The sequence below is a fragment of the Carettochelys insculpta genome, chromosome 3 (assembly GCF_033958435.1).
Source record: "Carettochelys insculpta isolate YL-2023 chromosome 3, ASM3395843v1, whole genome shotgun sequence".
Taxonomy (NCBI): Eukaryota; Metazoa; Chordata; order Testudines; family Carettochelyidae; genus Carettochelys; species Carettochelys insculpta.
In genome coordinates this window covers 64,088,655-64,115,626 of record NC_134139.1, presented here as the reverse complement: position 1 = coordinate 64,115,626, position 26,972 = coordinate 64,088,655, and the positions used below count along the sequence as shown (strand labels likewise).

Below are 26,972 nucleotides of genomic sequence, written 5' to 3'. Positions count from 1 at the left end.
AATTAGCCCAGCCTCTTCAGAGTTCATCTGGTAAATGGCACCTAAGCCTGCACCTGATTTGCGCATCAGCCCCACAGGAGCCAGCCATCCAGATATGGGTAGACCGAGAAACCATGGCAGTGGAGGAAGTAGGCCACCACCACCATACATTTGGTAAATACCATGGGGGCCATGAAGAGCCCAAAAGGGAGGACCATAAATTGAAGGTGCAGGTAACCCACTATGAACGTCTTGCGGGTCGTCTGAGGGCAGAATGTCACACAGTTGGGCCCAACAGACTCAGCAGCTTCCTCCCCTGGAAGATTAAGGCTGGTGGCTCCGTGTCAGAGAAGCTCTTGGAGCGTCCCTGAAGTCACAGGATGGAGACTCTGAGACCAGACCATTTGCAACCCTCTCGTACCACCAGCAGAAGGGATGGATAGAAATGTGGAAGCAAGCATATTTTAGGTTGAGAGTGGTGTATCAGTCCCCCAGGATCCAGAGAGGAGATGATGGTGCCCAGAGACACCATGCAAAACGTGTGGGACACCATGGACTCATTGAGTTCCTTGAGGTCCAAGATAGGCTGCCCACTGTTCGTCTTTAGGACCAGAAAGTATTGGGAGTCAAACCCCAGCTCATGTACAGAGGGGGCACTTCCTCTACTATCCCTAGGTCTAGAAGAAGCAATGCTACCTACTAGAGGAGGAGCTGATCATGAGAAGGGTTCCTGAAGAGGGACAGGTAGGAGAAGCAGGAAAGCAGAATGTAAAGGGACGTTGTATCCCTAAGATATAGTTTTGAGGACCCATCAGTCTGACGTGACAGACAACCAGACTGGGAAAAAAGGACATAGTCTGCTTAGAAATGGCAGGGTAGAATCCAGTGGTGCAGGTCTCAAGTGCACAATTAAAGAAGAGTGTTTGGAGAAGGACTTGGATTGTCCGTGAATGGTCCTGGACTGCTGACAGGGAGGTTGATGGTTGGTGTAGCGCTCCTTGCACTGGTAGAAATCCGACTGCCCACATGGTTGAAAGGGCCTGGGCTGCTGTTGGTGGTGCAGAGGCTGGGGTTTGAATGGTTTTCACTGTGTAGCCCGCGTGTACATGCCCAGTCATCTTCATGCTACAAACGTTCTTTAGGCTATGGAGGCAGGTGTTGGTCTGCTGGATGAAAAAAAACCTACACAGTCCAAGAGGAAGTCTTGAATTGTTTGCTTGACCTTTGGTGGAAGGCCTGATGGTAAGAGCCAGGCCACTCTGCACATGGCAATGTCCGAAGCAACAGTGTGGGCTACAGAGTGAATCACATTAAGTGCCACCTGCAAACTGGTATGAGACAGCATCAAGGAGCTGGGCAGGCAGGAGGGTGTACAAGTGCTTGCACCCCTTCACCAACACAAAGTACTTGCATTCTACTCCACGAGCCATATAGGAGATAGAAGCTGGTGTCTGCCGAACAGTGGAGACAGTGGTCACAAGAGTTTTATTAAAGGGAAGGGCCACATATGAGGGTCTTTCTGAGGCCAGAATGTCACGGTGGAGCCCAAGAGACTCAGCAACTTCCTCCCCTGGAAGATTACCGCTGGTGGCTGCATGTCAAAGAAGCTCTTGGAGTGTCCCTGAAGTCACAGCATGGATACTCTGAGACCAGAGCATCTCCATCCCTCTCGTCTGGAGCACAGCTGGAGGATGCCTATGGAGGTGCCACTGGTGGTAGGTCTTCCAGCTGAAGAAGTGGGGAGGACGCTACTTCAGGAGGAGTAGGATGCTGAGAGTCCTGAAGTGGGCTGCTAAGAGTAGCCTCAGGGACTTCTGAGGTAGTTGTATGCGACTCTTGTATGCCCGTGGCATCCAGAAGGGAAATCAGGCAGGAGTCTACTGGGAAGCAGGAGAGTCCTGGTTCTAGGCTTTGAGGGTCCAACAATGCAGAGTCATGGAACGAGACAGGAGAGGCCAAAAGGAAAGGCCAAGGAAGAGCTGTTCCTGAAGGAGCACGGCCAATGTCTGGCTTAATGTGCATGGTCTTATGAGATTGATGAGGTGAGTGGGACCAGTGATGGGGTGAAGCGTGCCGAGAGCTGGACTAGTGCTGAAGAAAGTAACGTCATACAGCAGAGTAATACCACCGAGGACAGAGATGCAGAGCCTTGCTGCAGCAGTTGAAGTGCCGACTCCATGAGGAGCTGCTGGAGCTAAAAGTCACACTCCTTATGAGTTGGGGGCTAGAAATGCCTGCAGACATTATCTGTCTGATGACAGACACCCAAACAACAAAGGCAGGAGTTGTGAGGGTAGCTTGTTGGTGTGGACTTTACGCAGTCATACTACTGCTTGAAACCCTGGGACTTTTTCATTCCCTTAACCCACAGAGGGAAACAGAGAAAGAACTTACCTACCTGAGGACTACCTAACACTGACTGAACCAAAAAACAATGGTCATGCTAAACACAGCTATTTAAACTTATTTGCACAGAAAAGCTAGGCAACTGTGGTAACAATAGAAACAGTCTCAAAGGCAGCAAGAAGAGGACTGAGGGGGTGCTGAGTTGGCTAGGTCATATAGAGGTTTCAAATGTGTGCCACTCCAGGGGTCTCCCCAGCTGGTAGCTGCTAGGGAAAACTTTGCAACAGCTGTGCACACACACACACACACATAACTCGAAGAGACAAAAGGAAGCACTCGAAGAAGAATTAACAGATTCTCCTTTCCCCTCTCTCACACATGTAAAAGTCAGCTCAGGCCAATGAATTACACAGGTCTTAGGCACGATAGGAGAAAAACACCTAAGAGTTCAGTTTGGTTTTATATATTAACCACATACTGAGGAGCTGGAAAGCAATGGAAATGGAATTTCATGATGAAAGAGTCGGCAAAATACACACAAAAGTCTAACAGTTTTTCAAAGTTAACATTGGCTGTGTTTTAGAGTTCACTTTAGAATAAGTGGTCAATATCAGAGTTTAAATAGTAAGCAGTAGATGCAAAATACTGTGCATGAAATACTATTTCCTGTCATTTGAATTTCTGCTTTATCATGGCCAGTAACGTGACCAGAAACAAGTAGTAGTAGTACTGTACAGCTGTGAAGGAAATTGCAGTATGTTATCAGTTCTCTATTTGCATTGTGTTCTCCAATAACTAGCACTGATAATAGAAACACTACACTTGTAAAGTTCTGTGCTGAAATACACAGGGCTGATGAATGAAGCAAAGCTGGAAGGCTGAGACACGTGGACTCTGTAGCATTTCACATATACCATAGACGGGATCGATTCAGGACATCATCTACAGCACTAGCAACAAACTTAAGCCAGGCTATATGACGTTAAGGTTGACAGTCCTTTATCTTTTGATGTAATGCCACACGCTCAGTCAGCATCATCAATCTGCATTTCTCAACTTTTGTCCATTATCAGGCCATAAATGTTACTGATGTTGTAACTAGTGCTGTGGAAAATGAGAAAGATTACTAATATGTGAGCTACTGCTAACTTTGCTTCATTCTTCATGCTAATTTTGTCTAATTTCATTGCTACAACTGCAGCATCATCACTGATACCCCTTATTTATTAAAGAACACATATGCTAATAGTGGACAATACTAATGAAAGCCTGTATCTATCAAGGTATTCTTTACCATATCCTTTAATACCAAGGAAACAAATTGCAGAAAATTTTAGAAACCTCTTTATACTATAGCTGATACTTGCCAAGTAGGACACAGGAGCATATTTCCTGTTCAATGAGTCTACTTCCTCCAACACATGATTAAACACAGACATCATTTTTCTTTCATATTCACTCTCAACATGTGCTGCTCCAGTTGAGCTGAATTCCTGGAAACTAGAAAAAAAAAAAAGCTATTTTAATTGTGTCTGATAAATTCCATCCATCTTCATCATCTAGTCGCCAAACAAGTCCCCATAAGACTGTTGTCTATTCCAGCTTTAAATATCTTCAATAAGGATCCTCTTTCAAACAGCTTTTTCTGTTCCTCAACTATTTTGATACTATAATTATAATCTGTCCCTCATATTTAAAGGCAAGTTTTCCTTCTTATAGTTGGCCCATTACTTTGTCTTGCCCTCTTCATACGTCATTACACACAGTTATGTGTTTCTTCTACTCTTTCCTAGAGCCAAGATACCTAACTCCACTACCTCTTCTTCTTAAGTTCTATTTCTTAAACGGTGCATGATATTTATTGTTTTTTCTTAATACTCTCTATTCTGTCAAGGTCTTCCAGTGACCAGAGTCAAATGAAGTTCTCCAACTGAGAACCTACCACTGCAGATTAGTAACATGATAACCACCAGATCTTTTTCTCCCTGACCTCCTAAGCAGCAGTCCTGTTAAAGGACACCCAGGATTTAACTCAAACACATATAAACAATTTCACTGAAAGAACAGGAGCTGCATAGATGTAGAATTAGGTCCACATTTTCCTTTTTCCAATACTGTCAATTGTTAACTCTCATTCACTAGACATCTCTGAAAGGGTGGTGTGCCCTCTTAAGCATGGTTGTGCCTAAAGGTCAGCTCACTCTCTCATATGGCTTGGCCTGTCAAGGTTTGATCAGTTCATAGTGAATGAGTGTAAAAATGCACCTAGGTGTTACTGATAGAGAGGAAGTGGTCCTGGCAATAAATGGTGCTTGGGAGAAAAATCTCATCATTGCTTCTTTAAGGGGCAGGAGCCTTGTAGAAAGGGCTAGTTAAGACTTCCTGCTTGCCCAAGCCCACTGGGGATGAGCTGGGAGATGGGACCAGCATTAATGTTGCATTGCCCCTCATAGCAGGGCAGACAGCAAAAGAAGGCTGTCTGCTGGATTCTCCTAGACTGAGAATTAACTGAGGAGAAAGAGGTCAGTTGAGAGAGAACAATGGCTAAGACCCTACAACTGGCTAAATCACATCCTGGCCACCAGGATGAAAGCTGAGGACTTGTATTTAAGGAAGCTTGAGCAGAAGAGGAAAGGGGTTCCTACTAAAGTAAACTCTTTCATATCCAGCAGCCCCAGGAGCAGGAGGTTGCCATATTTGCATATATTCTGGATAACAGAGAGGTATACCCATCAATGCATAACACTAAAGAGAAACAAGATGAGCTATTAAGAAACAAAAATCTAGGCAGAGTATTTTACCAACAGCAGTACTGTAGACTGTAAACTTAAGCTGTATCTACTTTCTCTATGCTGTACTTATGGAAAACAATTAAAATTAACTTATGGTTCGAATGCCAGTTATGTGAGAATTCTGGACAACAGAATGCCAGATACGAAAGAGTTTTTTTGTATTAAGAGAGACAGAGTGACTGTTTCACTGATATATTCTCCTGTTTAAGAGGAGAGGGAGGGATTAGTTAACTCATGACCCAGATCCATGGAGAATAACTGGGGTATTCAAGTTTTGATGGAGTAATCATCTAAAGGACTGCTTCAGGTTTAGGAAGGGATTGGAGGATGGGTGGGTTTCTCTCCTGAACTGAGACAAAGAACTGATTAGACCTCTCCTAGTGAGCGAAAGAGGTGGATGGGGGTGTTGACCTCAGGCAATTAACAGTCACTTACACATAGTGGAAAAACTTAATAAAAATCAGACCCTTTGGAGGGAGTAAGGGTTTCTGAGCTGAAAGCACCCAAGACAACACTCTGTGCAAGGTACTGTCAGGGCCTTGAGCAGGAAAACCCCAAATATTTATGATATTATTTCTGCTTTAGAATTCTTCCTTTAGCTGTACATTTACATGTTTCTTCCTAGATCAACCACTCTAACCCAGATGTCAGGGTCTCATTATACCAGTCAGTAAACAATCACATTCAAAAAACACAGCCCTATGAGAGAGAGAGATCACAGACTAGGTTTGTAACAAGACACAATGCATAACTGAAACAGATACATAAAGGAGGCAAGATAAAAAGAAACATGCTTTACATAATCGATACTCTAAGTTGTTCACCTGCCTATTCATTTTCAATCAACATTATCTTTAATTTTATGGCATTGATTTTAGGCAATTTCAAAGGTAAACAAGTACTGTATTTTAACACTCTACCCGTCTATCCGACCTCAAAACACTTTATACAATGTAACAAATCTCAGCATATAAGCAAGCATTCTCATCCTAACCGACAGGCATACTGAGACACAGATGCTACATAATCACCTCAAGAAATCAGTGGCAGAGCTATGAATACAATCTAGATCTCCTGACACCCAGTGCTGTGTTTTAAACAATCTATCCTCCAGTAGCATCCTACCATACCGATTATTTTTCTACCCTTTCTGTTAAAATAAATATTTTCAAGTTTGATAATTTCCCACCTATTCTCCAAGTCATTCATGGAAACAACGATAAGGCGATTTCAAGTAGGTTTCACTGGGAAAAATCAGTACTAAATTGAGCGTACTTATTATTAAAGAACAATATTTTTAGCCATTTAAATAGGACATATTTACACAGTTTCTCAAGTAGAGAGTTGTAAAGGGTCTGATACGCACCCACTAACTTTAAAGAAGATTAGATTTGACCTAAATGAAGGTATTTTATTAATTCTCACCAGTCTTACAGGGTGAAAAATTTATCCCTCGTATCATCCCACTGAAGTTAATGGATTTACATCAGAGAAAATGTAACCTATGAAGGATATCTCTTAAGGTGTCCAAAGCAACCAGAAAGGGAATATAAGGAGGGAAAGGGAGCATAAGCACATGACAAAAAACCCAAAAGTCATCACTGGCACAAATTAAACAGTGAGTTAAACACAAGAGAACAAGTCACGGAGAGGTAGCCATGTTACTCTGTAGCTTCACAAAACAAAAAAGCAGTCAGGTACAACTTTAAAGACTAACACAACAATTTATTAGGTGATGAACTTTTGTGGGGCAGACCCACTGCTTCAGATCTGGAATTCCAGATGACCAAGACAACAAGATCTGAACCAGTGGTTCTGCCCCACAAAAGTTCATTGCCTAATAAATTATTTTGTTAGTTTTTAAAGTGCAACATAACTTTTTGTTTTGACGAGAGAATCAGTATCAGAGGAACTACGTGGGAAGTTATTTTTAAGTCATAAAACATCTAAATAGCTCAATTCTACTTAATTACAACATCTTTTACATAAAAATGAATTAATTTGTGAGAGAGCAATACAATTAAAAGACAATCTGAACGGAGGCTACCAGGCCATCTTCAAATTTAAGCTTAGCAACATAAAAGCTTTCCAGCAGATTATTTTATGTAAACATGCTTAGTGTAGAATTAAGGATATATGTATACTGCCACTGCATTTCTCCCTTGTTAATTTTCTAGTCTTAGAGTTGGGGAGATGGAAGTGTAGAGAGTAGAAGGTTTACCATCAGACTTACCTTGCAGATTCTGGATCCAAAATCAGGGCTTCAATTGCATGTGAAATCAATAGGCAGCTCTGCTGTTGTCTGACATTATAGTAAAGATTTATATCTCAATACAAAGTAATGCTGCCAACTGGCATTTTTCATTGTCACAACTAAAGGAATATTATGAGAACTGTCATAAGTATCTTCAGCAGCTACAGGGCAAGACCCAAAGACTCCTAGTTTTCCAAGATCATACCCATAAAAGCTTGTGCAATAAATCATGTAATTCCAAACAACAAAAGAACAAGGGAAGGATCACAGATTGCTTTTTTGATTAAGTTTCAAAATACCAATACTGATATTTTTAAAGCAGTTATTAGTGACTTCAGAATTACACTTTACATACTAGGACTGTTGAACATTACATCACCATTACCAGCAACATCAAATTACAAGAACAAGCAAATTCTGGAGTTCTGAACAGTAGGATACAATTCTACGTTCCTTAAAGTTGCTGAGTCAGCATCAAAAGATGACTGATACAGATCCCCGTATCTTGTAGCCAGGTTACGGAATTCTTCCATAGACAGTTTCATCTACACCAAAGACACAATATTGAAACAAAAATATCACAGCTGCACTTTATGACAATGAACTGAGCAAGGCCTTAAGTATTCTAATAACGTACCTCTACTGCGCTCTATCTTACACTGCTAAAACTTGCCAAAGTGAGTAAACTATATGTTAGACCAGTGGTGGGTAACCTGCAGCTCATAAGGGTAATCTGACTGTGGGCCATGACACACTTGGATGATGACCATCTGCAGACACTGCCCCGCACCTCTCTGCCTCTTGGCCAATGGGAACTGTGGGAAGCATCAGCCAGCAAGTCCCTGGACTTCAGTCCCTTCATCTGCAGGTGCTACCCCCACAGCTTCCATTCGCCAGAAACAGAAAACCAAAGCCACTGGGAGCTGCAGGGGACAGGGTGGTGTCTTCAGACAGTCTGTGTCAGCAAAATGTCTCTCAGCCCGCTATCCGAATACCCTGGTAGGCTCCAGGCTGCACACCACTGTGTTAGATATTACAGAATAAAGTATGTTCACTAAGATGTTATTTCCAACCCTATTAACAAAATATGAATGTACAATTCAATAACTGTTGTCTCTCGAACACTCAGTTATTGCCTACTCTATGGTTTCTCTATGTAGATTATAAGCTCCTGAGGACACTAAAATACATCCAAAATATACCATACCATTCTACATTAAATGGGTAAAGGCATATGTAACCACCCCACGATTATATATAACACACCCCCCATGAAGGTTTGCACAGGCACACGGACATTTGTGGGCATAGCAGCTGTAAAACAAGGCCCTATATGAAATGACAAGCTCAGGAATACTCTGCATTTCTTTCCTTTAATCAGAAAGCTAAATTTTCTTAACTCAACATGTGTACAAAGGTCAAATAAAACTCCACAAAAGAGAAACAATCAACACATGCCTGGTTAGAGATGCGCCCGCACCTCTGGAGGTCATTTCCTGATGTCATTGCAATTGTTGTGGCAATGGCAGGTGGTGGACTAGTTTTCAGGCTGTTACATGTACAGATGAGTTGAGAGAAAGCCTGCAGAAGGTCAATCCTGAGCTTGACAAACCCACATTGAAAGCTCAGAGGGTTAAGTGGTGTGCTGGCAGCCTGAAAAACAAATAAAACCAGCAGGTTGATAGTCTGGGTCTAAAACATGTGCGACACGTATAAAAACCTTGAAATATCACTGATTTATTTTCTTTAATCAGATGAAGGGAAGTGTTTGCTTTGATGCCAAGATTATTTTTTAAAACTCAAGATATCACATAAATTAATTGATTTAAGGCACACAGCAAAAAAGACCTGATAAAAGTTTTATCATCAGATGTAAGTTCTTAGCAATTTAAGCTGCTAAAACATAACTTTATAGGTTTCCCTCCACCTCTACAAAACTGATCTAAATACCTTGAGTCTTTTCAGTGAGTGGGCTAGCCTTTCAAAGTTCAGCTGCAACTTTGCCAGTTATCTACCTGCAGGATGATGAGGAGTTTGGGAATAGGCTGGTGGTTGGGTCAGATAATCAGGCATCACATGATAGCCTAGAGGCAATGGTTCTTAAGAAGGGACAAAGATCTGTACGTGAGCTCTGCTGCTGGCATCAGAGGGGCCTAGGATAGGAGTTCTTCACACCAGCAAGAAGGAAAGGTCTAGCAGCTCCAGCTCCCTGCGATGAGAGGAGGGAGAAAAACTCCAAGGGGGAATTAGGAGGCCCTTGAAGAAGGGCACTTCAAAAAGAAAGTGGTACAGAATGGACAGTGCAGAGTGTGCTCAAAGGAGCTAAGTGCACTTGTTTGGGGTCCAGGCTGGAACTTCCATTAGAGTGGGCAGACACAAGGAACTGCTGAGCGCTGTGAGACTCCTGACTGAAAATGGGAAGACCCAGTGTTGTGTGGGTGGACATCTATTTTGTAGATCTATGTTATCTTAATAAACTAAACCCTGTACAGGATTTCTGACTTGTACAAATGCTTGAGACATTTTGAGAACTCAGGAGCAGGTTCTCATGTTGGATGAGGCAAAACCCTGTTTCACTGCCCTCTAATGCAGATTTAAGATTCTATATCTTCTGTTCTTGAAGATATGCCCATCTTATTCCCCATCCCATTCAAAAAGGAGTGAAGGTGCCTCTTTAGACTTTTCTTTTTTCTACGGAACCAATGCAGCTCAATTTGATCATCTTTGTTTCTCACCTAACATCAACTAATAGACATTGCTTCTGGCAGGAAGCGAGTGGGTAAATTCAGTGTCCAATAAATATCAAGCCAGTAAACGCACCAAATGTGATGACATTGTGACATCACACTTGTTTGCTAGGAAGTGCACTGCCACCTCCCAAAAGTATGCAAGATCGGCCACTGAACAGGTTTCAGATTATAGTGGCTTTTCAGTAACAACTGGGACACATTTAACCAGTGATCCAGGGACAAGAGGTCCTATCACATTGCCTCTAACATGAGCTATCCAATCTCACTCAAGGTCCTTCCTTTCCCTTCTCCAGATCCGTAACAGACAGTTCTGGAGGGGAAATTGCTTAGAGATCTTCCTAAACAGCTGTTTCAGACATTCTGATTCAGTGGGAGGAAGTTCATACAATGTAAAGTATTAGAGTCAGGACCATACTACAGTAAACCTGACAAAACAGCATGTATAATGTGAGCACCAACCATGCAATGATAGCGTAACTGTTTCATCAGTTTTGTATTTTCTCTCCCCACATTGGCAATACTTTTATTGAGCAGAAAGGGTACAGCTTCATGTACAACAGATGGTCTTTGCCAAAGACTAGGCCCTGCCCCAAAAATTTGTACTTCCTATATGAAGAAGACAGTGTCACAGGTTGAGGTTGGATCTTCACATTTATATTTCATTTTTAGAAGACTGAAGTTGCTTATTCTGAAGTGTTATGTTATGTTGGAGAGTAATCTTCAAGCTCAGATGCAGGAAGGTTACGTACACAGCCACAGAGAATCATGCACTGCGGCAATATGGGGGCTGTGGAAGGTGATGAACTGACAACCTATTTTGCAAGCTGAACAGCTGGAGAAAGTTGCCATACACATGGTGTTCCAGCTGGAATGAGGTAATTAGAAGGAAGATGTCAGTCAGCTTGCCCCAGTTGCTCCTTGCTATGAAGACAACCCAGAGCTATAAATTAGCAGTTCTCTACCAGCAGAACTGATGCCATATTTTTCACACAGGGCCTCAATGGAGGCAATGGTTAGTAGATCATTATGCCAAATGTAATGTTTTACTTTCCCTAGCAACCTAGAGAAGCACTCTGTCTCTCTCTCCTGCAACATCTAGGACTTGTGTACCTAAAGTACCTGCTTACTTGACTGCTATAGAAAGGATATGCAGTGAATGCAACGATGGAACACAATCTACCCTTAAGCAGCAATGACTGGCAGGCTGACATTCATACAAAGGAGAGTGAAAGCAGGATGAAGTTCAGTACATTAAAAGTAATATTTGGCTCTTACAGTACTTTGCATGCACCTGAACAAGCTCTACAAAGACAAGCTGGTGAGTGGGGCACAAATAGGATAAGCAATTTGTTCACACCACACTAAGTTAGTGACATAATCGGGGGGGCGGGGAAGAAAAAAAAAACCCTCTTGTCTCATTCCCAAATCTTTGCTTAATTTTCTGGACCAAAGCAGCCCACAAGGTGAAGGAACAAAAGCTGCAATCAGAAGGAAAGCCTACACACAGACTGAAAGGAGAGGAAACAGCACAGAACAGCATCCTAGCCAATTTAACAGAGCCTCTGAATTTGGAAAGTAGCTGTGAAAAGAGTTCCAGTAAACTCTTTCATAACCAGCAGCCCTGGGACCAGGAGGTTGCTGGATATTTAAATATTCTGGTTACTAAAGAGGTATACCTAGCAATGCATAAAACTAAAGAAAAACAAGGTTAGATATTAATTAAAACAAAAATGTAGGCAGAGTACTTCATTTACCAACAGCAGTAGTATTATAAATTGTACATTGTAAACTTATACTGCATTTGCTGTATTTATTTGTATTTACCTTCACTATACTGTACTTATGGAAAACATAACTAAAATATACTTATGGTTAAAATACCAATTAGTTATTTGAGAGTTCCAGATGACAGAATGATAGATTTGAAGGAGTTTACTGTACTGCTCTTTTTTTTTGTGCCGGTTGCCCCAGCCATGGAATTGGCTGGAGGTGGGGAGCTGGCCAAGTACTGGTTTCTCTTTTTTAACAACAATGACTTGCTTTAAATGTTAAACTTTTGGATACAGTAACTGTTAAGATACCACTTTAAAATATATTTTTAGAAAACAGAGGGCAACCTTCCTTGATATTTTAAAGGTAAGAATTCTCACTCATTTGGCCAATAAATAAAGCACAAACAAATTTCAAGGGAAGGGAGAGGGCACTGCCATCATGAAGGACACCTATGAAGGATGTGTTGATTCAGTTGCACCAGTTAATTAATATGAACACTACTGTTAGAGCTGTGCTGCAACCAAGCATGCTAATGCACAAACAAATAAATAGGAGCCCTGTTAGTTTCAGTGCCATTCAAAAGGCAAAGAAAAAGAAAAAAAAACAAAACACATCTAAGTGTGATTAATGGGAAGGACAAAATACGAAAAGAAGAGTGTTCAAATTTCACCAAAGACTGACTAAAAATAAAATAAAATGACCTAACAGTGAGAACTTTTGGTTTACAGAAAATATTTTTCCAGGTGCATTAATGCTTGGCTCCTTACAACTTCTCCCTATTTTCATCATGTTAAACAATCAAATATTTTTCTGCTCTATGTCAGCTGGGCACCACCTTAATGTTTTTTGGCTGAATGGCCAACTGGATAGTCTTATTTTATCCCTCACGTATCTATTTCAAACTAATGGCCATCTTTGAAGATATGCCATATCTAACAATAATTTACATTATGTAAAGGTGCAAACAAACCATGAAAAATCCAAACAAAAACAATGAGGTCTTGTCACACAAACAGAGTGACAGCCAGGCCAAAATACTTACAATCTAAATAAAGGCACGAGTGGATGGAAAAAAGATTTTAGAGATGGGGAAGGAAGTCCAGCAGAGGTTAGGTGACTTCCTCAAAGTCACACACAGAAAATCACTAAAAGACCTGAAAACTCAACTGTTTTCCTGAGTCCCAGTACAGTGCCCTATCAAACTATGCTTCTGTTCTCAGCCAGCAGTTAGTCACAAATGACCTTTCCCTACATGCTGTTCCCTCCAAACATAGTCCCTAGAGGCTACACTAATACCACTTTATCCATGTCTTTGAAAAGACTGATCTGTTTAAAAAAAAAATCAAACTGAAGACAAATGAGATAACATACAGACACCCCACAGTTACAGTAGAGAATGTATACTAACCGTTAATGAGGCAATCCCTTTGTGATAGGATTTTAAAGATTCAGCAATGCAAGAAAGTGCTGAACTATAATCTTCCTCATGAAGCCCTGTCAGACACAGTTCTGCATGCGAGAACTCCTTCAAACTGTTCAGCCAAAAGTAGAAGTGTTCTGAAGCCACTTGAGTCAGCAGGCTGTGATACAGCTCTCTGGCCATGTCATGATTACCCTAAGACAGGGTGACAAATTTAAAAAAAAAGTGAGGATCTTGCACTTTAGCAAGTGACATAGCAACAAAGAAAACCAAACCCTCAAAAACATTCTTTAAGTAAAGTGAGATATCTTCAACATTCAATCCTGCTGAGATATAGTAGTATAGATGCTTATTGTCTGGCATATATAATTTTTAGGAAATATTACTATTTAAACAAGAGAGTTCCAAGAGATTCAGTTCTAAAGACAAATACAGAATTCTGCATTATTTTTCATCTCCCACTTCCATAGTGTTTAACATTAATGAACCTTCACTTCAGGGTAGTAGTCATTACACCAATTATATAGATAGAGAATACACATAAGCAGAGGCTACACAGCTTTCCCAAGACAAAAAGGAATCAGAGTAGGATTTCTGGGACTTATCCACATTTCCTGATCATCAAACAATGCCTTTTTTCAGGCTGCAGTACTCACCTATGGGAGTGTGAGACAGGATGATAGAGCCTCCAGTGCTGACATTTACAACAGAACTCAAGTACAAAAAACTTGAACTAGTGCTACAGTGAATTAAAAGTGGCAAAATTCTACTTTCCTTCCCTCCTCCTCTTCTTCCCTCTGAGTGCTGGTGTCTTCCTTAATTAACTCTTCACTCCCAAGTCACAGTGTGGTTGATTATACTTTCTACTGAGGAAGCCTGTTTCCAGCAACTTGCACGTACCATTCTGGAGGCTTGCCGGGCTATTCTGTATGCTGTCCATCCATTGGAGACATTCTCAAGCTGTTGTTTGATAACATTTTTCACCTCAGAAGATAAAGCTTTTTGACAAGCAACAAATATCACTGTGGCCAGAGATACCTAACAGAAAACAACTATTAACACAGGAGAAACATTTCCATTCGTATTTTTTAGAAAGCATCAGAAGCAGTAATTGTTTTTATGGTTTTTTATAGTCTTGGACTTTCTTAAAAAAAAAAAAAAGACAAAATTTGCTTCTAAACTGGCGAACTTCTGAGAGTCAAATCTTTGTTCAGGATTTCAAATAGGCAATTGAAGGACTTTTTCATCACTTAAGTCTGGCAAATTTACACTTTCAATTCCAATGTTAAAGTAGAAGTGCATCCAAACTAAGTTGTAGTAAAGCTCTGTAAATATAATTACACAAAATTAAAAAAAAAAGAGTAAGAAACTTCCTTGAAGACAAAGGCCCAGTTTTTAAATATATTTAGGCATTGTTGTACTTATTATTGTGTCTAAACGATTTAGCAGCCTAGTCTCAGTTTCAGAAGTTTGCACTTGGGAACTTAAATCTCATGGCAGTCAATAGTTCTTGGATGGAGCAGCATTGAGCAGCCTTTCAAAACTGGGCTTAAGCTCTCATTTCAGACTAAAATCTCCTCAACATCTTTGTGTCTCTCAGAACCCTCTAAATCGTGTGTGTTTGATAGCCCATATAGAAGTGGGGTATCTACTTCTGAACTGCCATCTTTTTTGCCTAGAAGCATGTCTGCAAAAGTCCCCAGGAGTTCCAGCAGCAGATTTCTATGATCGCATATGTGTTAACTAGTGCCATCTACTGGATAGAATACAGATCAGACTGGATCAAACAATTCAGTTCATCCTTCCAGCAATGTGAATGGAGGTCTGTAGCTTTAGTGCTGCACAGAGAGAGTGCTATTATTTCTCATTTTGCAAGTATATCGTTAATAGTAAACTGACGCAGTCCTGTTAAAGCAACAGATTTGCATTTTCTGTCACTAACGTAATACTTAGCTAAACCAGTTCATGAAATATCAATTCATTTCCATGGTAATTCCATGTGGACTTCATTCCATCAAGGAAAGTACTCCTGAACAGCAGTTTCTTACCAAAAGTTCCTGTTGTTTATCTGTGGCAGATCGTCCAATCACTTTGTAGAGGTCCATCAGGTCTCCCAGCATTCCATCACCTAAGACAGGCAACTGCATGGCAATTGCTGCTAGACAGTGGCACATGAGAATCTGAGCAGCATCCTGAGCACTGTGCAACTGTGTCAGCAAGGACTCAACCACTGATTGGCTCAGATGTGGACGACACTTGGCTAACTTCACCATACAATTTAGTACAATCTGCAAAGAACCAATGCCACAATGTTCCAACATCTGGCAGCTTCCAACATCAAATTAATCTAAAAACTAGGACACTATCACAATATTCAGACTAAAGTTACAGAACTAATGGAAAACAAGATGTATTTATACACCTGTTCTAGAGGTGCAATATGCCAAACCATCACACCTCCATCGAGAAGAACACAAGAGTTTAAAAGCATTTACTCATGAAAGTGCAGTATTTCCTTTCTTAAGAGTTCAGACAACGTTAAAATAATTTAATTATAAAAATTACGTGCCTGATAATGGCTTGTTAGGTAGAACTAAAGACTAACTGTTCACAAAAGCGTTGTGGTCACTTACGAGAACAACAAGAAGTCTTGTGGAACCTTACAGATTAACAGATATTTTGGAGCATAAGCTTTCATGGGCAAAGACCCGCTTCATCAGATGCATGAGTGGGCGGGGGGGTAATTTCAGAGGGGTATTTAAAGAGTGGGGTCCCAGTAAGCGGGAAGGCCACAGCTGACAAGGTCTATTCAGCAAAGTGAAAATGGCCCAGTATCAACAGTACTTATCAAAAGAGGAAAAAACAAGTCAGATCAGACAGGGGGACTTGAGCCTCTGTCAGAGTCTAAAGGGGAGCTATTAGCACTCAAAGCAGAGAAACTGTCTTTGTAAGCTGCGAGCCACTCCCAGTCTCTGTTTAATCCATGGTTAATGGAGTCAAATTTGCAAATAAATTGCAGCTCAAAGATTTCTCTCTCCATTTGATTTTTGAAATTTTTTTGTTTCAGAACTGTCACCCTTAAATCTGCCACTGAGTGTCCATTTCCACCTTGCTGAATAGACTTAGTCAGCTCTGGCCCTCCCTCTTACTGCGACCCCACTATTTAAATACCCCTCTGAAATCACGCCCCCCCCCCCCCCCCCAGCTCATGCATCTGATGAAGCGGGTCTTTGCCCACAAAAGTTTATGCTCCAAAATATCTGTTAGTCTATAAAGTGCTACAAGACTCCTTGTTGTTCTAGAAGCTACAGACTAACACAGCTACCTCTCTGATAGTGGTCACTTACGTTAGTTTACATTGTTCCACCAACCAAATCAGGTGCACTCTGAGAGTGCCCCTTTGAGCAGCAAGAATATATTTTTATCCTCTCATCTACAAATTCCTACTTTACAATTGTTCTTCTGGTTGAAAAGAGCAAAACTTAACCCTGTGACATCATCAATTCTACTTCGGAATAAAAAGGAGTTGTGCTATGAAAGGCATGGCTTCTTTACTCTGGTTTCACTGTGTTCCTGACCTTTTACCATCTTGTGATCAAAGCATGGAGGAATTTTGATCTCCACCCTGACAGCACACTGTGCTACCACTAAAACACCGCCCGTGCTCAGTTCTTTCTAGTGTACACAACGTAAAACAACTGATGTATTATATAGGTTAGTTGGTGCTGCCTCAGCCCTGGTGGCTAGACTTGACAAGATCCCTTTCTGCCCCACATTTCAATGAATAAAAATGACAGATGATGACTCTTTTCACCTTTAAGGTTGCTTGCACACCTGGACTACTGTCTTGGCTACATAGAACTAAAAGAGACTCAAGGCCAAAGACAGCATCTTGCTCCAAAGCCAGGAGATCTAGGAGAGAGGAACATAATAAAGTATTCAGTGCTGTTCAACTTATTTTTGACCAGCATTGTGAATTTAGTGCTGATGATTGGGATGGTTCAACAATAATATAGCAAACTTTTCCCACAATCTGCCACAGCACCTCAGTTCTGATTGGCAACAAGTCTGTTTTTACAAGTTTCAGGAAACTATTTGGTAGAGGCTACTGTTTTATGTGCATAAGACAGGATTAGGGAAAAACTACTGAACACTATGGGCTTGTCTACACTTGTCCCCAACTTCAAAGGGGGCATGTTAATTAGGGCAATGGGAGATAACTAATGAAGTACTGCAGTGAATATGGAGCACTTCGTTAGACTAATTTTCCACCACAGCAACCTCGAGGTATCACACTTCGAAGTGCCAGAACGTGTGTAGCCACGAGCACTTCAAAGTGTCCTCACTACTTTGGAGTGCCTTTACTCCCCAAAATTTTGAGGAGAGAAGGGACTTCGAAGTAGCATGGCCCCTTCGAAGTGCCTGTGGCTACACGCATGCCAGCACTTCGAAGTCTGACACCTGGAAGTTGCTGCGGCAGAGAATTATCCTAAAGAAGTGCCGCGTATTCACCACAGCACTTCATTAGTAATCTCCCATCACCCTGAGTAACATGCCCCCTTCAAAGTTGAGGGCAAGTGTAGACCCAGCCTATGATATATATTTATACTGGTGTTTGCACCAACAGCTCTTCAGAGGGGAAGGGCAGTATTTTAGCCTCTGGTAACGCTACAGGGGCTGCTACAGAGAAGATCAGCACCCACTCAAGCAGAAGCCCTGTTTGGAAAGAATGTGGGATTGAACAGTAGTGAGAATCTTCACAATCTTTCATGGAACTCTCTAAAACAGATGTAGTCTGTTATAAAGCCACATTCTCCAGCGGCTGCAAATCTGAGAAAAGCGAGAGGGACAATTTCAAAGAAAGCCTTGAGAGTCAAGGGACAGGGCAGGCCTCCCTTCACTGAAGAAGTGTACAAAAACCTAATCAATGTGCTGCATTGTTCTACTACACACTTTGTGAGTTACCTTTTTCCTGGCAAGAAGCAGCTATATTAGTCAGAACTCTCACTCCATGAGCAGCAATGCCACGGTTATTATGGTAACAGCATTCCTGTGCCAGCTTTACTAAGTCAAATGATCTTGCTGTTGTAGCTGCTGTTCCTACATAAGGAGATAAAGAGAACAGTGCTGCAACCTAATCCATAATCACGTCACGAGATCTTTTTCATAGTTTTAAGTTCAGCTCGGCTTGGCTGACACTTTTATTTCCCATTCCTCCACCTCATCCTCAAATGTACCCTCCCCCATTTGTGAAAGTCCCTCTTCTGGTCAGCAGCCACGCACATATGATTATCGAGAATACTGACCTGTGCCCCAAATTTAAACCTTTATTATACGTAAGACTACAAGTTATTGACAAGCTTGGAAAGGTACTGGTTACTCTTCTCTGCCTTCATGGCCTACACAGCTGGATTCCCAGCAAATACAACAGTGTGGCCTCTGAAATTTAAAAAAAAAAAACCAACCCTATTACCCAGGAGCTAGGGATGTCAAATCCTGGTTAAACGATAAGTAAACCTACCATTCAACTGGTTCACCAACTAAGGGCCTTCCCAGCCAAATACACACGCACCCTCGCGGCACACTAGAACACAGCTAGGTCAAAGAAGGGTTTTATTTGCACTTGTATGCATTATCTCCACATATCGATCTAGAGGCTTTGCTTCTCCTGGATAACAGAATCCTCCCAGCCTCATGCCAACAGACCCTACACTTCGTGTATTAATTCTCTCTCAAGCATTATGCACATCTTCTCAAAGAATCTTATAAACATGACTTAATCCCCACAGTACTGGTAGGATAGGTAAATATTAACAACCCCAGTTTACTAATGGAGATGCTGAGGCACAGGCATAAATGCTTAACGCAAAGCCTCACAGCAAACTGAAGCGAAAGGCAGGCACAGATTGACATATAATATAATTGTAGTGGAATGTAATAGAGCATATTATATAGAAAAGCTTGCTTAGATGGACTTTGAGGATAAAGTTCATGGTTTAGGACAAGGTGCACAAAGTGTGTGTGTGGGTTGGGGGGAGTGAAATTTCTTAATGGGGGAGGGCGCAGCATGATCAGTCCCTTCCTCCCCTGTGGCCACAGAGGCACAGACAGCATCATAAAAAGTCATAGTGGTTGAAGAAATGACACTTTCAAAGTGTCACAATATATGGAAAGATGATTCCAGAGCAAAGCTCCTGGGAATACAACAGCCCCACCAACTGGATTCAAGAGAAACAAACAAGAAAAGTGCACTGAATGCTAGTTTGTATGGCTTCTTTTACTACAGAGAAAGAAGACAGCCTTCAGCATGATGAGTCTTACAAATTTACAAAAAATGTAAAAATTCTAATGCTATCTCATCCTATGTTCTGTCCCTACACCTCTGGCACAGTGTGGAAAATATGTCTCTTACAAACAAATTTTACAGGATTTACCTCATGCACTATGGCAGTTTGACAAAAATAAATAGGTAAACTCAGCTGCTCTACACTGGCTAGCCAGCCAGCTATTCAGATTCAACAAAATGAGCAAAAGAAATGATCCAAAGGGACAAATGTCTGGGGGGACAGGAGGAAGAATAATTCGAGTTAGACAATGCAATATTGTGCCTACAGTTTTCAAACAGAACTCCTGTTGATTTAGAAGCTGATGGCTAAGATTAGTCCATTCTGTGTTACAGGACAAAACATTTAAACACAAAACAAGGGGTACTAATTGTTCCCACTGAGTTAAAAAAACTGGAATTCATTCATTTTCTTCATGATTTTGTCAATTTCTCAGTTTGTGTTACAGATACATTTAAACACTTGTTTTCAGGCTACTTACTTAGGGTTTCCTTGTTACATGGATCAGCATCTCCCTCAGCTGTGGGGGGTTATGGAGAAATAACCCTGCACAGGCTGCTTCAAACATTGGGGTTTGGACATTTCATAATGTGCTGGTAAATTTACACATCTGTTTGCTATGTGAATGTTCCAAGTCTGGACACTTACTGCTAAAAATAGTGTTTGCAAGTGTTCATTGTGTGGTATATTTGTAGCCAGACAGAGCCCCCCACCACCTTTTGCTATACTCCATCTTGCTTTCCTTAGGTGCTACAGGCACAAAAGGGTTAAAAGGAACAGCCCAGTCCTGGAATGCCCGAGAGCGCAGATGTGCTTATCTCCTAGCACAAATCTTTGACGCTCTGGAGCAAGAGCCAGACTGACCCTGAATGGGTCGAAACCAGACAACAAAGGACAACGGACTAACAGACCGCCAGAGCCTCGGGCTGCCCTTGGCTGGTACCGGTGACTAATACGCCCACTTGGTCCCAGACAGAGGAATCTCCAGCCCATTAAGAAAAAACTCCCTAAATTGTCTCCACCTCACAGGTGTTAACTAAGCCCTTGAACTGCCTGTGAGAACCAGCATCACCGGACGATTTAATTCAACTGGCACCTTTTTAGATAAGGAAGAAGCGTACGTGACCCAAGAGGTATAAGAAGAGGGTCTGGCAGACCCTTTTTGAGCTCCAATTACCTTTGCCTGCCGGACAGGAAGGTTTTTGCCTCCTGAGGTCCCAGGGGACGCCCGTTTCCTCGAAAAAAGGGAAAAAGACTTATTCCCAAGGGATTGAGAGAAGACTCTGGCCATGCCACGTTGGTAACGCAGGGGTGAGAATAAGGCCTGCTAGGTATTTTACCTTTTGCTTTTGCGCGCCTTTAACAAGTACAGATCTGTGAATTAAAGCGTATGCTGGCTATTTGCAATCAAAGTATAAACCTTGTAACCATAAGAGCTTAACTCGTTAGTTAAATAAAAAAATAATTGATTAAGTGGTAACCTGACTCCTCCTGTTACTGTGCAAACCGAACACAAAACAAAGAGCCCAGCTGCTTTTCAGCTGGAACAGCCTGGTCACTGGTGGGGCGCATTGAGAGCCAAGCGCTAAGTCGTGCTGCCTCCACGGAGCAGGCTCTTGAGGCACCTATCAGCCTTCCTGGCTGCCCGCTGCAAAGAGACTCTGTCCTAGCAGTTAAAGACATGGGTGTAGGAGGCTCTCAGTACAACCTGTGGGGCACCTGTCAGCCTTTCTGGCTGCCCGCTGCAAAGGGACTCCGTCCTAGCAGTTAAAGACTCAGATGAAAACAAGGGCATAGGTGGTATTCCACCCAACCATCGGCTAACAGTATTGAAGACTGTTTTGAAACTGCAAGCTATCATTGTAAAAGCAGAGAAAAGATAGAAGCAGTACCACTATACCCTGTTTGCAGACCAGGGAACGCATCCCCTGGCCTCCACTGCCTCACCCTCTGCCACCGAGGAGCCTAGCGTATCACTTCTGGGAGACCACCAGTCGATCACAGGGATGACTAGTGGGGCTTGATGTAAAATGTTTGCTCACCCTTCATTTAGGAAGTGCTTTAGGATCCTCAGAAAGGTGTTATGTTTGGTATTAATTATAAACAATATTAAAGTGGCTGAAGATCACCACTTACCAAACCCCTGCAAAAAGGGCTAACATTTGGCTGACCTAATCTACTCTTACCTGGAGGTATACTGAAGTACTGTTTGATGGCAATGGTCCCTGACAGCGTGGAAAGGACAGATAGCATGCCTAGTTTCAAGCTGTCATAAGGAGTTTGAAGAGCACATTCACAGAGAGCCTAAACAACCAAAAAGAAAAAAAGAGAACATGATGGGACAAATCCTACATATTAACCCTCTTCATAAATGTTTGCTCTGTTTTGTTTTGTAGTTAAATTTTAACACAGGTAAAACTTTATAGGAAAAAAAAATCACAACTCATAGCAAATTCAGATCTTGCAAACGTATTTCTTCACTTGCCACTGTCCCAGAACACATTTTAATAGACTGGATACAAATCTTGTCCTTAAAGTGACACTTTGCTTTCACACGTTATCATACAATCAGTACAATATATTATGTTAAATTATCACTACATTTTACCAGACTTTTTCAATAATAAAATCTCAGTAGAACTGACACAAATATATCCACCATGGTGCAGATGGTGCATAAAGTATTTAACATTATAATCTGTGAAGACCCTTGTTTCAGAGAAACCTGTCTGTAAACAGAGATGTCAAGTGCCACCTCCTGCAAGACCACTTACAGAAGTGTTTGTAATAGGGAGTGGGCAATAATATTTTTATTGGGGGGACCCACTCCAAGGTTTTGACAAGTAATCAAGGGCTGCACTTTTCTATGGAGGGAGTGTGGGGTCTGGGATGGAGGTTGGATACAGAAGGGACTGGGTTGCAGGGTTCGAGGGAAGTTTGGGTGAAGAAGGGGGCTGACCTAGGGCAGGGTACTGGGACACAGAATCTGGGAGGGGGCACGGTTGCAGTAGAGGATTCTGACCTGAGGGAGGGATGTAGGAGTGGCTGCAGGGTCTGAGAGGGAGTTGTGACCTAGGATGTAGGAAAGGAGGGTGCAGAGGGTTTGGGTGGTGACCTGTACAAGGGAACTGGGGTTCAGGGTTTAGGAAGGAACATGGGTGCAGGAGAGGATTCTGTTGTAGGCAAGGAGCACAAGAGCAGGAGTAGGGTCTGGAAGGGAGTTGGAATGTGGTGCCAGAGGCAAGCCCTGCCTGGAAAGCATTCACCTAAGCAGCTCCTGGCCAGCAGCACATTCAGGCAGGCTTCCTTGCTTGCCAGCAGCCCCCCACCCACAGGCTGTTCCTTTTGACTCTCTGCACTGGCCCCATCCCCAGCAAAATCTCTCAGTGGCTGGAAACCAGCCAATGGAAGAGGAGAAATTGTGCTGCAATGTCCCCACCATCAGCATAATCTCTCAGTTTCCACAGGGCAGGGTTGGAGCCAGTGTGCAAAGCCCTCCACCAACAGCGCAGAGGGCCACATAGAGCATTGGGTGTGGGCTGGATTAAAAGGCCTGATGGGCTGGATCTGACCACCTCTGTTAAAACAGAAGAGAAAAATTATCCAGTGGAAAATTAATATTATAAGCTTGCAGATGACAAACATTTTGAATTTTCTTGGTTATCATCATTTATGTATGTTATGGTAACTTCTGGAGGTCCCAATGCTGTTGGTTTTAGCATTCCTTTCTCTAATGAATTTTAAGTCCTATCACTGTGATCTCTTAAATTAAGACAGACCATGTTAGTTTTAGGTCTGTCAACTAATCACAGTTAAAGCAAATTAACTTGATTTAGAAAAATCAATTGTGATTAATTGCATTTTCATTGCATGCTCATATTTCAGTTGGTATTAGAGTTTATTATATTTTTGGACGAGTGCTAATACAATACTTGTGTGAGATGGATTGAAAAACACATTTATTTTTCAATACAAATATTTGTAATCAAAAATAGCATAAGCGAGCACTGTATACTTTGTATTCTGCGTTGTAACTAAAATCAATATATTCAAAAATGTAGAAAAGATTCAAAAATATTTATAAGTTTCAATAGATAGTCTATTAGTTTTTAACAGTGTAACTGAAACTGCAGTTATGCATAACCAATTTTTAAAATCTTGCTTTTTTTTTAAATCATTTGACTGTCAATTAATTGTTTAAGCTGGCACTGCTAGTTTTTAAAACCTTTTATGAGAATAAATAAATCTACCTATTTTTCAGACCAGTGTTCCCTGTAAGCTGAATGCTTGGGTAGCTGCTCAGGAGAGAATCAGGTGCTGCCTAGTCAGTTACCAAAGCACCTACAGCCACCACAGTGGGCAGCGTGTGTTTATTAGTTGTGCACATCCACACATCTTGGTGCACATAACAGAATTTATTCTTCCCCAGATGGAAAAAATAGTTGGAACACTGTTAGAGACCTCCTCTTTCAGCAGTATCTTCACATGTCTAACCATCCACCCCAGCAGGTGGGCTGACAAAAACTATGTGAAGAGTATCTCATGAAGTTTTCCCCATCAACTCCCACCTGCATTGGCAGTACAGCCTTGTAAAGCAAAAAATTTGTACTATTTCACAACTTAAAAAAAAATTAAATGTAGTGGTTCAAACATTTTAACTGGAGTATGGGAGGACAACTCAAATTATGTATCAACACAGCCAATGCTTAAACCAAGGACTTTTCTAAACTAAGCTACTCTGCCAAGCAGTTAGTGGACTGTTGAAGGTGACTAAAACTGAGAAAAATATGCAGTGTGCATATTTTCAATTAGAAAATCGCTTGTCAGTCTGGCAAGAGAGCTAAACTCATTAATCTGAGGTAGTAGAACATCCCTCACTGACCTCTCACTAGATGGTGACTGATATGATCCCAATACAGAAGTGCTTAGTGTTGTTGAGAGAAGCTTGGTGCTTGTCTTGTAAAGTGTGTTGTAAGGCAAAAATTGCTTAGAAAGAGCACTGTTGCTGCTTTTAACCCTAACATTTCTTTTTTAAAATGCACGTGCTCAGTTTTACACTTCTATTTTTATCTGTGTAAAGACTGGCATTAGCTGAAAAACGTAAATAAAATGTTTCTTGAAGATTTCAAACCTGAATGTTTTCTCTGCTCCAGGTATGCGGGGTTTTGTTTGCCAATAATTTTAGATCTTGGATGACAAGTCTTTTCACAGCCTTTCTGGGATCATTTTTCAAGTACTGCAGCAAAAGCTGAATCTGCAACAATAAACAGTGTTTAAAATATTAAGTAGGATTCTGTAATTAAATTGACTTTTAAAAAAAAAGTAAATACAGCAGTAGAAGCTTGACTATCTGGCAGCCTTGGGAGATAGGGATTGCCAGATAATCAAATCTAGTTAACTGAGTGGGGCCCCGCAACCGTCAAATGCCAGTTAACAGAAGTTGCCAGTTATTCAAGTGTTGGATAACATGGCTTTAACCGTATAGGTTACAGCAGAGAAATCTTTTCATAAAAGCCCAGCTGCTCTCTTGTCAAAACAGCCACCAAGAGCTACGTCAGCCAGGGATGCAGGTCACCAATTCCTTTCAAGGGCCAGTGCTAGAGCCCTGCAGAGACACATGCGTAAAGGGACTCCTCCAGACAGCCGTGCCCTGCCCCTGCTGCGGGCTTCCCTACCCCTGTGAGGGACAGCAGACCTCTCACAGTGCCCGCTGTGCTTACCCTGTGTTTGCGGGCGACGCATCTGGTCCCTGGGTGCCACGCTGCCAGAGCTGCCCCTGGGATTGCAATGGCCCCACATGGACATATTGCAGCTTGTGCTGAATGCTCTGGCAGCTGCCTTGTTGTTCCTCTGTGAGGCTGACCCCCAAGATCAACTTTGTGACCGTTGTCCTGGCTAAAGGAGCTACCCACTTGCACACACCACTCCCAGCGCACAGGTGGCTCTGGAGGCACCACACCAGTTCAGACTAGTGGGACCGCTGGTCATGGAGTAGTAGGACTACCAGCAGTGGCTCCACATCTTCCGCATGCAGAAGGCTGCCTTCTTGGAGCTCTGTGCCTGGCTCACCTCTGCCCTCAAGAGACATGACACCCAGCTGTGACTCATGACCCCCAGGGAGAAACGTGTCACAATCACCATCTGGAAGCTCGCCAACCCCGACAGGTTGGTGGACAACCAGTTTGGCATGAGGAAGTTCACCCTCAGGGCTCTCCTCATGGAGGTTATGCTCCCTTGGGCTGTAGTCACCAACCAGGGACGCGGGAGGGTCATCCCACTAACGGGTGACTCTTGGGGTTGGGGAGGTGTGGGGGAAGACCCATCCCTAGGAAACTGTGCAGTCTCACCCTCACACAGCCTTGCTGCTGGGGGGTGGGGGTGGGGCCCCGATGGGGGCGGTCAGCTCCTAGAGGGCCATGGGGGAACAGATGGAAGGGGGCCAGGGACCCCCCAAGGGCCCAGGTACACGCTCCCTCAGACCCTAGTACATGTATTCGGTCGCCTCCCTCTGCAGGTTGTGAAGGCTATGAACTCAATACTTCTATTGACGGTCATCCATCTGGGAGACCTTGACGAAGCTGTGGCTGGATATGCTGCCGTGTGTTCCCCAAACTGTGTCAGAGTCATCGATGAGACTCACATCCTGATCTGCACCCCAGAGCATCATGCGGCAAGTTTCTTCAACAGGATGGGCTACTTCTCCATGGTGCTGCAGGTGCTGGTCAACCACTTTAGACAGTTCACCAACATTTATGCCAGGTGTTTGTGCAGGTGCACCATGCCCACGTAACTCCACAATTCCAGCCTGTGCTGGAAGCAGGCACATTGACATGCAGATGCCAGTTGGCATCGTGGGGGATGCAGCCTAACTCCTCATGTCATGTTTGATGATGCCACATACTGGACAGGTGGACCCCAGCAGGGAACAAGTCATTGAGCTTGTGAACTATGCCAGGATGCAGGCCAAGTGCACCTTTGGCCACATCAGTGCATGGTTTAGGTTCTTGCTGACCCACCTCTGAATGGGGGAGAGCAACATCCCCAAGCTTGGGGGAGCTTGTTGTATCCTGCACAACATCACAGAGAAGGGGGAGGTCTTCCTACCTGAGTGGGGCGGGGGGTGGACATCGGCCATGAGGGGTAAGCCAATGGGCAGCTGAGCATAGCTGCCATCTGCCAAGCTCGTCGGGATGGGGTGCAGATCTGGGAGGCTCTGATGGAGAGCTTCTTCCAAGGACCCCAGTACCCCTCCCAGGGCCCCGTGGGGCCATAGCCTACAGCCCTAGTGCATCCCCACCACAACGCCTTCCTTTG

At 42.6% G+C, this 26,972-nt stretch overlaps 1 protein-coding gene across 2 annotated transcripts in view; it reads right to left on the bottom strand.

The window, feature by feature from the left end:
- Positions 1-26,972, bottom strand: part of INTS7 (integrator complex subunit 7) — a 52,633-nt gene that overhangs the window by 9,195 nt on the left and 16,466 nt on the right. For both annotated transcript variants that reach the window (XM_074988620.1, XM_074988621.1), the window contains 11 exons: positions 24,790-24,912; positions 21,845-21,962; positions 18,280-18,414; positions 17,129-17,226; positions 15,363-15,602; positions 14,215-14,352; positions 13,303-13,509; positions 8,830-9,024; positions 7,813-7,916; positions 7,351-7,419; positions 3,693-3,825 (listed from right to left, as the gene is read on the bottom strand). In XM_074988620.1, the coding sequence (XP_074844721.1) occupies positions 3,693-3,825; positions 7,351-7,419; positions 7,813-7,916; positions 8,830-9,024; positions 13,303-13,509; positions 14,215-14,352; positions 15,363-15,602; positions 17,129-17,226; positions 18,280-18,414; positions 21,845-21,962; positions 24,790-24,912 (1,560 nt within the window). The remainder of the gene's footprint in view (positions 1-3,692; positions 3,826-7,350; positions 7,420-7,812; positions 7,917-8,829; positions 9,025-13,302; positions 13,510-14,214; positions 14,353-15,362; positions 15,603-17,128; positions 17,227-18,279; positions 18,415-21,844; positions 21,963-24,789; positions 24,913-26,972) is intronic.